Here is a 12,001-nt window from a genome sequence, read left to right on the forward strand (position 1 = left end):
GCTCAGCTAGGGCAGTTCTTGTTCAGGATTTCTCAAACAGTTGCAGTCAGACCATGACAGGGCCTGGAGTTACCTAGAAGGCTTTCACACACATTTGTCTGGAAATTGATGCTGGCTGTCAGCTGGGACCTCAGTTGGAACACCTACCCGTGACGTTCCATGTGGCCTGGGCTTCCTGGCAGCATGGTGGCTGGGTTCCAAGAATGAGTATCCCAAGGGAACCAGGTGGAAGCCTCATTATCTTTTACTGGACTTTGGAATTCATATAATGTCACTTCTGCCGTAGTCACTGGCTCTCTCCACAGACCCCGCCCCTAGGTGAGAGGAGTGTCATTGTCATTTGTAGGAAGAGCACGTGGGCAGGGAGAGGTTACAGTGGCCATCTTTGGAAAATACCATCTGCCCACAAAGGGGGTTGATGTGGAGACGCATCAGCGGTGGAGACATCCCCTCCGGGATCTCACGGAGAGAGGTGGGTGTGGCTCACCGCACTCCTACATCTCAGGCCTAGAGTCATGGCCCCGGCTTTGAATCTCAGCCTGTCCAGTTACTGCCTGGGTGACATCACTCAATGCTCTGGGCTTCAGTTTCCTCCTGTGTAAAATGTAAGGATGGATTTAGTATCTGGTGTCTAGCCTGGTACCAGGCATGCCTAGACCCCAGGGCTAGCATGTCATTATTGCTACTTTTAAGATCCAGGGTTGTGGTCACTCTAATGCAGGGATATCCCCTTCCAGGGTCAGGATGCCCATGCCTCCCTCCACCTCCCCAGGCCCTCCAGTCAGCCCCAGACACCTCCATCAGCCCCAGTCTTGCACTATACTATGCATGTGCGGGGCCTATGGGCACAGCCCAGGAGACTGATACTTCCGGCTTAAGACACTCAACCTGGGGACCCCAGTTGGCCTCTGTTCTCTTGCAAAAGTTCCTCTTCTGTCACCTCCTCCTCAGGGCAAAGGTTGATTTCTGGGCAGCCAGGGCAGGGCTGGGGCTTGTGTGGGATGAGCAATAAGGCGTGGATTCCAAGGGCTGAAGGGGAGGGAGGACTCCAGCTCTGGGGGGCTTCGAGACACACTGGGGTGGTGGGGTGCTGTACTGGCGTGGCTGGGGGTTGGGAGGAAGACCAGCTGTCCCTGGGCCCAATCCTGGGAGGATCTGTACCAAACCAGCCACTGCAAGGTCTTTTCTCGGAAGTTCCGGATGTGTCCAGAGGGCATACAGAGCTCTGGCTGGGGCCACCGCCCTCAGGCCTGGCCTTGGCCAGGGAAGGGAGGGGCTGGGGGCCAGAGGCAAGGTCAGGAAGGTCATATGGCCCTCTCGCCTTCCTGGGGACCCTTCTCTTTGAACATACAGACCCACAGACCAGTTAAGTCCCCAGCCAGGATCACCCCAACGTCCTCCCTCCCTTAGTGTTCCAGAGTTGGAATCTGAGCTCCACTGAATACTTGCTGTGGAATCTTGGGCAAATCTTGTTTCTCTCTGGGCCTCATTCGTAAAATGGAGGACATTGTTATTGAGGTTGTGGCTATGGGTCTAGAGGAGGTCCCAGAGGGTGAAGCCCTACAGAACTGTAACCAGGTGAGGCAGGAGACAGAGGATTCAGATCCCACCTGAGGGTGTGTAGAGATGAAGCATAAGGTCATCTTTGCAGCTGGAGAAAGTAGGTCCTTGTGCTCTGACTCATTTTGCTTGTGCCCTCACTATACAGATGAGGAAACTGGGGCAGCACCTGTGGGATTAAGAGTCACAAAATTTGAAAGTTGTTGAGAGAGTAGATCCTAAGAGTTCTCAAGAAAAAAACTTTTTTTTCTTTTATTTGTATCTTATAGGACATGATGGATGTTAATAAACTTATCATAGTAATCATTTCACAATATATGTAAATCAAGTCATATCACACACCTTAAACTTATACCGTGCTGTATGTCAATTATATCTCAATAAAACTGGAAAGAAAAAAAGTTTTAAAAAAAAGGTTGTGAAGACCCAGGTTCAATTCCTGGTGCTACCCCTTACTAGTTTTCACTTACTATACTTACTAGCTTACCTTTGGGCAAGTTAGGAAAAATCTCTGGGTCTCGGTGTCCTCATCTGAGAAAGGAGGGTCACCAGGATCTACCAGGACAAAAAATAAGGTAGGTGCAAAGGGTTACCTCGCCTCTCTGAGGGGCAGCATACTCCAGACTAGTGGGTCTCCAATGCTGGCTGCACGTCAGAACCACCTGCAGAGCTTTCTAAATACCACTCTAGTCTTAGAAAGGCAGCTTTAAAAGCTCCCCAGGTGATTCTAATGTGCAGTCAGGATTGAGATCTACTCACCGGTCTGCACTTTCACTAAGTGTGGGCCAGCAGCATTACTTGGGGGCTTCTTAGAAATGCAGAATCCCAGGCTCTGTCCCAGACCCGCTGAATCAGAATTTGCAAATTAACGAGATCCACAGATGATTCAATGCATGTTGCAGTGTCTGTAACTATGATTTTTCAGTTTGAGAGGTACTGGCCTGGACAGTGGATTTCAGACACGTGTATGTTTAGGGGAAGGACACATGGGGCAATTTGGGAGGATTTGAGACCGGAGCGGGTGGGAAGGAAGATTCTGTGACTCCCATCAGAAAGGTGGATATTCAATCTGTAAAACCATAGGGTGGAGGCCAAGTGACAAAGCAGCAAAATGAGCTGATCCCAGCCTGGCAGTTAGACATGGGAACTTACCAGCCCGATTACCTTCTTAGCGGGAAGACTCACGTGTAGAAACAGGGAGCGCCATTTTGATTACACTGCTTACTGGCCCAGAGCCTTACTTTTCTTCGAATTTTATCTGTTTTCATAGATCTGTTTAAACTGAGCTTACTCTGGGGAGGAAAGGGGCAGGGAGACCTCATCAGCATGGGGTAGAAAAATAGTCCAGGCCTCCAAACAAGTAGGTGGCAGGAGAGGAAGTTTCTTAATGAAATGAGCATGGTGACCGCACCTGACTTGGACCCAGGCGGCTCTGCGGTGCTGACAGTACTGTGGTGTATTTCAGGACAGCTGCTGCAAGTTTCTTGGCGTTTAGAACTTGGGCAGAGCTAAAGGGGAAAGAAGAAGGGAAAAGGAAAACAAGTAAGCAGCAAATGAAGTGTCTCTGAGCTCTGGGCTCTGCGTGGTGTGCGGTTCACCTGGGCTGGAGCTTCTGGTCGGTGCTCTGTTCCTTCCTCATCTGTGACCTTCCCGGTCAAAGGCTCCTCAGGCTTTGTGGAATTCATACTCCAGTCTTAGGCAAGGGGAGGAAGCAGTACAACCCTCCTTGGCGTGAAGGTGCACCCTGATGGCCTTGGCATCCTTTCCCAGACGGGAAAGACTGAATTGGGACTCAAGGTTTCCAGGTAAACTTCTTGGATCCTCTACCTGCCCATCCCCTCCCCCAGGACCAGGCTGATGGCCCCACTTGATGCCAGGTGTGCCCTGATCCTGGCCCGATAAAGAGTGTCCCTGTGTGGGGTGTGGGTATTTGGCACTTGGCTGGAGGACTTTCTCCTCATGCTTGGTGCGGGATCGAGGACAAAATGGAGGGTGGCAAAGGTCAAGGCCAAGCCATCCAGGTGAGCCACAAGCCGGCTGGGACATCCCAGGTTCCCAAGCCAGGTGGGAACAGCCTCTAGCATCACTTCCTAACTTCATTCTGGGTACAGTGGTGAAGTTATCTCAGGACTCGCCAGTGGGCCAGCCTGCCCTCCAGTGGTGCTCAGTAGTAACTGCACCCTCCCTGCTCCACTTTTTACAGTGGAGTGCAGCTCTGGAGGAAGGCTCCCCAGATATGGACTTGTTCAACCCACAGGTAGGTGATGGAGAGGCAGTGCTGTTCTCCTGCCATTTCAAACACCTCTTCACTTCATACGACATTCAGCCCTAAAAGGGAAGAGAACGAGCATGTAACCAGTACCTACTTCTTCATACTAGGGACTTTGTACACTTTGCTTCCCTGCCCCCTCTGAAAGTCCTGGGGGCCAGGGGTGTTACTAACATGTACAGAAACAGTTCCTGGCCTTGAGGACAGGCAGCAAGGGGTCAAGTCACATTCCATTCCGTGCCCGTCTGACTTGCAAAGCCATGTTCTTGATGTACCACCTGCCTGTGGAAATCCTTTAGCCAGGAGTTCCCAGGCTCTCACAAGGACCAGGCAAGCAGCAATAGTGAGAGGGGATACACTGGGGAGTGGTGGGGACTGCGGCAAACTGACGGATGTGCGCCACATCTAAAGGACACAGTCGTACGTCCCCAGCAGATTACTCTTGAGTGGGAATGCTGGACTAGCACCTACGAGAAGCTGAAAATCTGAATTTGGGGTCAAAGTTCCCAATTTAAAATACTGACAGTTAAATCAGAAAAGAGTGTAAATATAATGCAAGCCAAACAAAGACTGTTTCTAACACCATGAGCTTCTACAATCCCCTCATGGTGCAGGTGAGCTCTGGAGAGAGGTCGTCACTTGCCTACCATCACATGACCACATATAGAGACAGAGTCTGGACTTGACCCCATGCCTCCTGACTCCCAGGCCAGTGTTCCTCTCAGCATTTCTCTCTGTAGTCTGCCCTGCTCTCCAGTCCCCAGGGCAGGGGGTGAACCACTTCTGACTTTGGTGAGGTGGTGGGACACATCAGACTCAGGCTAGAGGCTGGAAGATCACCCACATTTATTGGTCAAACCTGGCTTACAGTGTAGCAGGGCCACCCTTTGGCCCTCTTGGAAGTAATGAGAACACTGTGTAACACATGCAGCCCCTGGGAGCTCACTCAGATTCTGCTGAGGTAGTGGCTTGATCCAGTGGCCTCACCTGAATATTTTGGCAGTCCCCACCCCCTGCACCCTTAGGGCATAGCTTTGTCCCTTACACAGCACGGACTGGGCCTGTCCAAGGTCAGGTTGGCTCTACCTGGACCTGGGCCTAAAGTCCCTGGAAACTAAGGGAGAGTGGGTGATCCAATTCACAGATGGGAAAACTGAGGCTTGAGGCAGGAGGATACTCATCTGGAAGCCTCATGGCTAAACCCCTGGCTTGGCCCACGGCCTTGGCCCTCGGGCCACTGGGCTGGTCAGTGATTGGATGCTCTCCCCATCCCATTCTGGGCGGAAGACATTTTCTGGCTTAGCTGCTCTGGAAATGCAATTTATAAATACACACTTGGTTTAAAAAAGTAATAAATTAGATCTTGGACCTGCCTGAGGGCATCTGTCCAGCCACATGGCATGGACATTTGTCATGTCTTATATATTACATGTAGTGCTAAGACCCATGACATTAACCCACAGGCCACACTGCAGGTTTCATGCAATGTCACATGGAATGCTGTCACGTGTGACCTTCTGTGTCACGCATCACACCATGACATGCTCATTGTGTTACATGTTTCTGGCTGGTCATGCATGTCCCTTGGGATGTAGGGTAGTCTATTGGCTATACTAGGTCCTTTGTTGCCAAAAAAGTCCTCCCCGAAGACTGTTGCAGGAAAAACCTGTCTCCCCCTCGTGGGGCAGGGTACAGGGACAGCCAGCTGAGGCTCTTTTCCTGAGTCCTCTATCCCGGTGGGTGGAAGTTGGCATCACTCGGCTGCATTTGAAAAGTCTCAAGGGGCCATCAAGTGCCGTGAGGGACCTGTGGCTGGTTGTCGAAGAAAGCGAAGTCCAGCCTGGGCTCCTGGCTCTGCAGACGCTGGGCCATGTCCGGGGGGATGGGGTTATTCCAGAGGCTGTGGGGCACAGAGACAGACTCTTCTCAGCACTGGGAGCTGCTCACTTATTGTCTTGTCTCTGCCCTCTGCCCAACCTACAGATGGGGAAACCAAGGCCCCAAAGGCTAAGAGCTGTTTCCAGAGTTACCTGGTAGGCAGCAGCAGGTATTAGGCCAACATGGCTACCTTAGGGAGATGGTATCCCCCATGCCCACCCGGACTTCTTCCACTCAATCTTTTTTTTTTTTTTTGGCTACAACGCACGGCATATGGGATCTTAGTTCCCTGATTGGGGATTGAACCCATGCCCCCTGCAGAGGAAGCGTGGAGTCTTAACCACTGGATCGCCAGGGAAGTCCCCTCCACTCAATCTTCTTCCCCGGGAGCTAGCTTCTTCCCCAGGCCATGCTCATATGACACATTGGACAAATAAGGAAAAAGCTCCCCTTCTTTAGGACACTTTACTTCCATCGTCTGAAATTGTCATAATATATTGTTTTATAGAGCGAGGCGCTTCACTACTACTAGAAACCTAACACGTCTACTATGTGAGTGGTGTCCCTTAGATGCAATACCCTGATGTTCAGTGCACCACCTATACAACTGGATGTGGTGGTCCTGATGACAGCTACCATTTTAAGTGCTTACTATATGCCCGGCATTGCGCTCAGTGCTTTATATAATCATTTACTCTGCAGAGCACCTCTCTGAGGTAGATACTATCACTACCTCCATTTTACAAAGGAGGAAACTGAGGTTCAGAGAGCTTGAGTTACTGATGCAAAGTCACGCAATCGGCAACTGGCAGCGCTGGGATTTGATCCAGGCCGGCTTGCTGCCAAATCCCTGAGGGTGCGGTCCAAGTCTCTTTGGATAATTCCCGACCCAGGTCCTGCCTTCTCCTATAGGAGGTGCCTTTACATTGTAGAGGTTGGTGTGCTCACCCCAGCCCCAACCATCCCTGCCCCTGCAAGTCCTGTTACCGAATGACTTGGATGCCAGACCCCTGCGCCAGCCCTTCAGCCAGAAGCCAGGCTCCATAAGCTGTGATCCGATTCTTCTCCAGGCTTCCCGACGGATGGCGGAGGAAGGGGAAAGAGACTGACGTGAGATGGTGAGATGGGGAGGAGGCGGCCGGAGGGGTGATTCCCTGTGTCCCTTCCCTGTGCCAAGTTGGGCGGGGGGAACAGAGGCTCCCCACACATGTGCTTAGAGAACTCAACATTCAGCAGTGCAGCGGGAAGGCGGAAGGCTGGGACCCAGGGAGAGCTAAGCTTGACAGGGGCTTGGAGTGCACCGGAGTGAGCAAATCCAGGAGGGCTTCCTGGGAGTTAGGGGCCTGACCCAGTGGACTCTTGGCTTTCCCCAGGACACGGGTCCCCCTCTGGTCCTCCCCACCCCCTTCTGGCTTCCCCGGATGTGCCCCTCATACTCCATTCTCTTCAGCCGGCCCATCTGCGGCAGGACCCGGGCCAGTTCAGCAGCTGCCTCATCCCCGAGCAGATTCCAGGACAGCCTGCAGGGTAGGGGTGCCAATGTCAGTGGCAGGAGAGCAGTGAGGGTAGAGACAGGGGGCAGGTGGGGAGGGCTGGGGGCCACGGGGATGGGGGAGCGCCACGGGGTCCTGCGGGCCCTCCCTGAAGGCTTTACAAGGCACGGGAGGCTCCTTCCTACCTCCCCACCCCATTCCCGAGCCGGTCATCCCTCAGAACCCAGACAGCTTAGGAGCTGGCTGTCCTGAGAGTTCAGAACACGAGGTCTGTGGAAACATCATGATCCAAACTTCCACCGTGCGTACGCCTCCATCCTGACTTTGCTACATCCACGTACCGCCTGTATTATTTGTTTCATATTTTTCTTCAAATCAGTCCTCTGTCCCCTCTTTTTTTTTCACTTTAAGAAACTGATCTTAGGAAACATTTATCACTGCTATCAATGAAAGACTTGTGTTAAGGACCCTAAGTAGAAGGTAGTTACAAGGATAAATACAGTGCAAACAATGGTATTAACTTCTGGCTGGAACCTGCGTCCTTCCTAAGGCGCTAACCCTGTGGTCTGCCCCCTGCTGGCTAAAAAGGGATAATCACCAGTGTTTGGTGAGTTAGCCCTGATCTGAGACTTTCTCTTTGGTGTAAAGTAATGAGAAGAATTAAAATCTTCAGGATGCAAACCTAAAATCTTGTAATCCCTTGTGTCCTGGACTTAAGGAAATCCCATTTTCTTCCATCATGCTCAGGGTCCCAGGCTAGTCCTGGCAATCTAGTTTATCCCTGAGGCAGTACTGCCAGGCCCCAAGGTCTGAGCACCTCTGATGGCCAAGAGGGAGGTGGGCCTGGCCAGTGGGCAGGTCGGGGGGCCTGCTGCTTTCAGTCACTACCAACAGCTGGTTCGCTCCATAAACCCAGTGAGGTAGTCTATCCAGATGCTTCCCAAAGGGACAATGGGGAAATGGTCCTAACCATCTCCATCTGGTCCACTGCCCCTCTCACCCTCCACAGATGTGGAAATGGGCAGGAAAGGGTGAATGGCTTAGACAAACAACACTCGCAGCTCACGTGTTAGAACTTCCTCGAGAGGAGCTTGGAGAAGGAATGACCTTCCCTGTACAAGATGGGAAGACCTCCAGGGAGGAAGGAACCAGGCCCCCAGGTGCCCACTTTGCCCAGCTCAGGGCTCTCCCAGGCACTCACATGATTTCTTCCAGGGCCGGGCAGAGGATGAAGCTGGCAGTGAGGGGCTTGGCAGTCTGGTTGTCAATCTCACACGACACCAGGCTGGAGATGGAGACGGAGAAGGGGATGGGAGGGAGAAGGGGATGGGAGGGAGGTATCTGAGTCAGGGGCACCCTCAGCCTAGTGGCCCTCTCCCCACCCTGCAATCACAGCAGGAGGAAGCAGAGTGGTCAGCATCTGGGGCAGGCTGGGAGTCTTAGGAAAGTGCCCCCTCTTTTTTTAGTTCCAGGCTCCCCCCATACCTGAGGCCTCTGTCACTTCAAAAGCCTTTCCAGGTATCAGGCTCAGCCAGAGAAGGACTGCCCCCTACAGCACCCCAGCTCCCCGGGTAGTCAGAGGAGGCTACTTACTCGATCTGCCGGAGCAGTGGGAGCCCCAGACGGAAATGTGGGACCCCTCCGGCCAGGTTGTTCTCTGCCAAGCTGCAGGGCAGGGGAGACACCTGTGAGAGGAACACCAGACCACCCCCTGGGCCTGGCCCCCTGCCCAGGCTCCGCGGCCTCTACTCACCTGATCTCTTCCATGTGTGGGCATCCATCCAGGGCCTGGCCCAGGCTCAGTGCTCCCTCTGGGCCAAGACGGCTGGATGTCAGGCTGAGGAAAGGGAAGGGGTGAGGGGAGCCTGGGGGACCAGGTATGGGAACTGGGGGGGCTAGATCCCCCCACCCTGAGCCTTGTCTCAGGCTGCACTGCCAGACCTTTGACAGTCTCTGGGTAACTGCCACCCTAACCCCTCTCCCCCCCAACATAGGACCTGGGTGGGTATCAAGGGCCCTGGCTTTGGGGTCTGAGATCCCAAGTTCGAGGCCTGGCTCCTTGATGTATTCATAGGGTAAGCTTTCCACACCTCTCCGGGCTTTAGTTCCCTTGCCTGGAAAATGGAGCAAGTAGAAATCCCGGCCTCACAGGGCTCAGATGAGACCATGGACATAAACTGTAAAGTGGCAGGTCGCTTTTCTCCTGCATAGCCCTTTGCTGACACTTCCTCACTCCCCCTCGGAGACTGGCTCACAGGGTACGCTGAGCTATGAGGAAACTGAGACTCAGAAGGGGCAGGGGCTTGGCCAAGGGCCCACAGGGGGCTGGTGGCAGAGCCAGGACGAGGCTGGGTCTCCTGATCTCCCTGCCCCAGGCTCCAGAGGCAGGGGAGAAGCAGGTGGGGGAGGGGCAGCCAGCCCTAGCACACGCCACGGTTTCCCCTAAGGCAGGGCAGCTCAGCCGATGGGAGTCTCGGTCCCCTAGTGCTCCTTGGGGAACCCCTCCCTCTAACCCTGCACACACCGCGGGCAGGGGGCCACTCACTGCAGGACCCTCAGGTGCCGGGGCAGGCCCCTGGCCAGCCCCAGGGCTGTGGGGTCTCCCAGGGCGTTGTAGCCGAGCCTGGAAGAGGAGAGGGGATGAAATTGAGCACCAGGCTGGCCTGCTCCATACCCCTGCCCTGTGCCCACTGGGGGACCCAAGGGCCAGGTGGCCTGTGGGGACACAGAGGGCAGCCCACCCGGGCAGACACTCACATCAGCTCCTCTAGGTGCCTGCAAAGCAGGAGACACTCCGCCAACCGCGCTCCCCCTGCCGGGCCGATGCCATTCGCTGAGAGGCTGAGGAGGGGCAGACGTCAGACCCTTGACTCCCCCGTCCCCCGCCAACCCCACCACATCTGCTAGGGCCCTAAGAGACAGCATTCTCGCCACACGCTGTCCCAGCCTGATGGGATGGAGAGGCCCAGGGAAGAGTAGGGGCTGGGCTGGCTCAAGGTCCCCAGATCAACAGTTCCAGGAGGTAACCAGCCCCAGGGCCTGGACACTGAGGTTGGCGGGGGGGAGCCAGAGTCTCCCTGGACCGTGGTGTAGCTGCTGAGGACCCGTCAGGAGGGCTGGCCACTCACTCTAGCTTCCTGAGCTCAGGCAGTCCCGGCAAGACAGCAGCTAAGTTCTGGGCACCGGTGTCTCCAATCTGGTTGTGGCTCAAGCTTGGGGAGAGAACAGCAGGGGAATTGCAACCATCAGCCTGCCACCCATCTCATCTTGTGTGTGTCCTCATCCCAGAAGAGGAGGCCAACGTCTAGAGAAAGGCCTCAGCCACAGTGATAAAGTCCTCTCGCCCTATGTTGGGTGAGGACTCCAAACTCTTGTCTTCTGTTTAGGATGTTCTCCCTGGTGTCTGACCTGAATCCTTCTTGCTGCAATCAACACTCTCATATCCTGTCTTTGGGTTTCCCGAGGTTCTGGGTCTGGGGTGATGCAGTATATAAGTGGGTGAAGGTGACGACACTAGGAAGTGAAGAGTGTCCTCCAGGAGCCCCTTGCTTCTGTCACCTTCCCCTGCCAAAGCTGTCTTGGGTCTGGGGGAGGGACAGGCAACTCACCCTAGCTCCTCTAAGCTGGTGGCAGCTCTCAGACTGGAGAAGCAGGGCCAAGAAGCCTTAGTCAGGAGTAAAGGCATTTGCAAGTGCAGTGCTAAGAACTCCACGGTTTGCAAAGCCTTTACACTTCCAGGAACTCATATGTCAGTCACAAAACGTCTGGGGGAGGGGGATGGGCAAGGTGGGCAGACTGTACCTAATACCCAGAGGAGAATTCGGAGGCCCAGGGAGGAGGTGATGGGCCAAAGACCCCCAGGGCCTCACAGGCAAGGTGGAAATGAAAGGCCAGAGCCATTGGCCTGGAGCAGTGGCCACATTTTTTTGGTTCGGCCAGGCTTTGCCTCTGCCCCTATGTCAGGGATCTTCAGGCCAGCCCGGCTGAATGTCAGTTTCATGTGTCTCTCACAACTCATCCTGTTCTAATCTATAAAAATAGTGGGCTTTTCCTTAAACCCAGTCTATTTATGGTCTTTTCTGCACTTGACCACACCCTGCCTCTGTGAATGGGGGGGAAGAGACAAACGAAACAGAACAGCTGATGCAGAGGTATTAGTCTGAGGGTTGTTTGTTTTGTTGCCTTACGTTTTGCAAATTAATTTTTAGGGAACTGCCTTTCGGTAAATTAATTTGGGGTGAAATGAGCTGGTCCCCCAAACTCTCTGAGCTCATCTCCTACATGCTCTACCCTGCCAGAGTGGGGGGCGGGGACTTGGATAAAAACAAAACAATGCTTTGTGTCATTGCTTGGGTTTGTTTAGAGTCACAATATTTCATATTTTGAAAAATCACATGAAAAGAACGTGTGCTATTTGTTTCTCAAAGTGGCCAGGGGCACAAGGGCAGAATATCAAGGTCATCAGCTCTGAGGCTGGACCATCGCTACTCAAAGTGTGGTCTGTGGCCCCCAGAACTGGCATCACCTGGGAGCTTGAAATGCAGAATCTAGGCAACCCACAACCGTGAATCAGAAACATGAACAAGAACAGAGGATGAATTTGTGCACGTGAAGGGTTGTCCTAGGACTTGGGCTCAGCTCCTTCAGGTCACTTGTGTAGCGCAGAGGAAGCTGGTGGCAGGAAAAGGCAAGAGCTGTGACACCGACCTGGGAGGGTTATAGGAAGGTGCCGAGGACAGGAGCCACAGAGGGTTCTCAGGGAGGTGCCCCCGTGTTTCCCTAGATGGGTGGTCCCAGCAGA

General features: G+C 53.7%; 1 protein-coding gene across 3 annotated transcripts in view; it reads right to left on the reverse strand.

Annotated features, from left to right (window-relative positions):
- Nucleotides 1-4,658: 4,658 nt before the first annotated feature.
- The window catches only part of NLRC5 (NLR family CARD domain containing 5), a 59,353-nt gene continuing 52,010 nt past the window's right edge, over nt 4,659-12,001 (reverse strand). For all 3 annotated transcript variants that reach the window (XM_027119846.1, XM_027119845.1, XM_027119844.1), the window contains 9 exons: nt 10,329-10,412; nt 9,958-10,041; nt 9,746-9,823; nt 8,954-9,037; nt 8,794-8,865; nt 8,402-8,485; nt 7,144-7,227; nt 6,695-6,778; nt 4,659-5,729 (listed from right to left, as the gene is read on the reverse strand). In XM_027119846.1, the coding sequence (XP_026975647.1) occupies nt 5,618-5,729; nt 6,695-6,778; nt 7,144-7,227; nt 8,402-8,485; nt 8,794-8,865; nt 8,954-9,037; nt 9,746-9,823; nt 9,958-10,041; nt 10,329-10,412 (766 nt within the window). In that variant the 3' untranslated portion in view covers nt 4,659-5,617. The remainder of the gene's footprint in view (nt 5,730-6,694; nt 6,779-7,143; nt 7,228-8,401; nt 8,486-8,793; nt 8,866-8,953; nt 9,038-9,745; nt 9,824-9,957; nt 10,042-10,328; nt 10,413-12,001) is intronic.

This window comes from Aethalodelphis obliquidens, unplaced genomic scaffold (genome assembly GCF_003676395.1).
Source record: "Aethalodelphis obliquidens isolate GAN/ISIS:26980383/991018 unplaced genomic scaffold, ASM367639v1 scaffold20, whole genome shotgun sequence".
Lineage (NCBI taxonomy): Eukaryota > Metazoa > Chordata > Mammalia > Artiodactyla > Delphinidae > Aethalodelphis > Aethalodelphis obliquidens.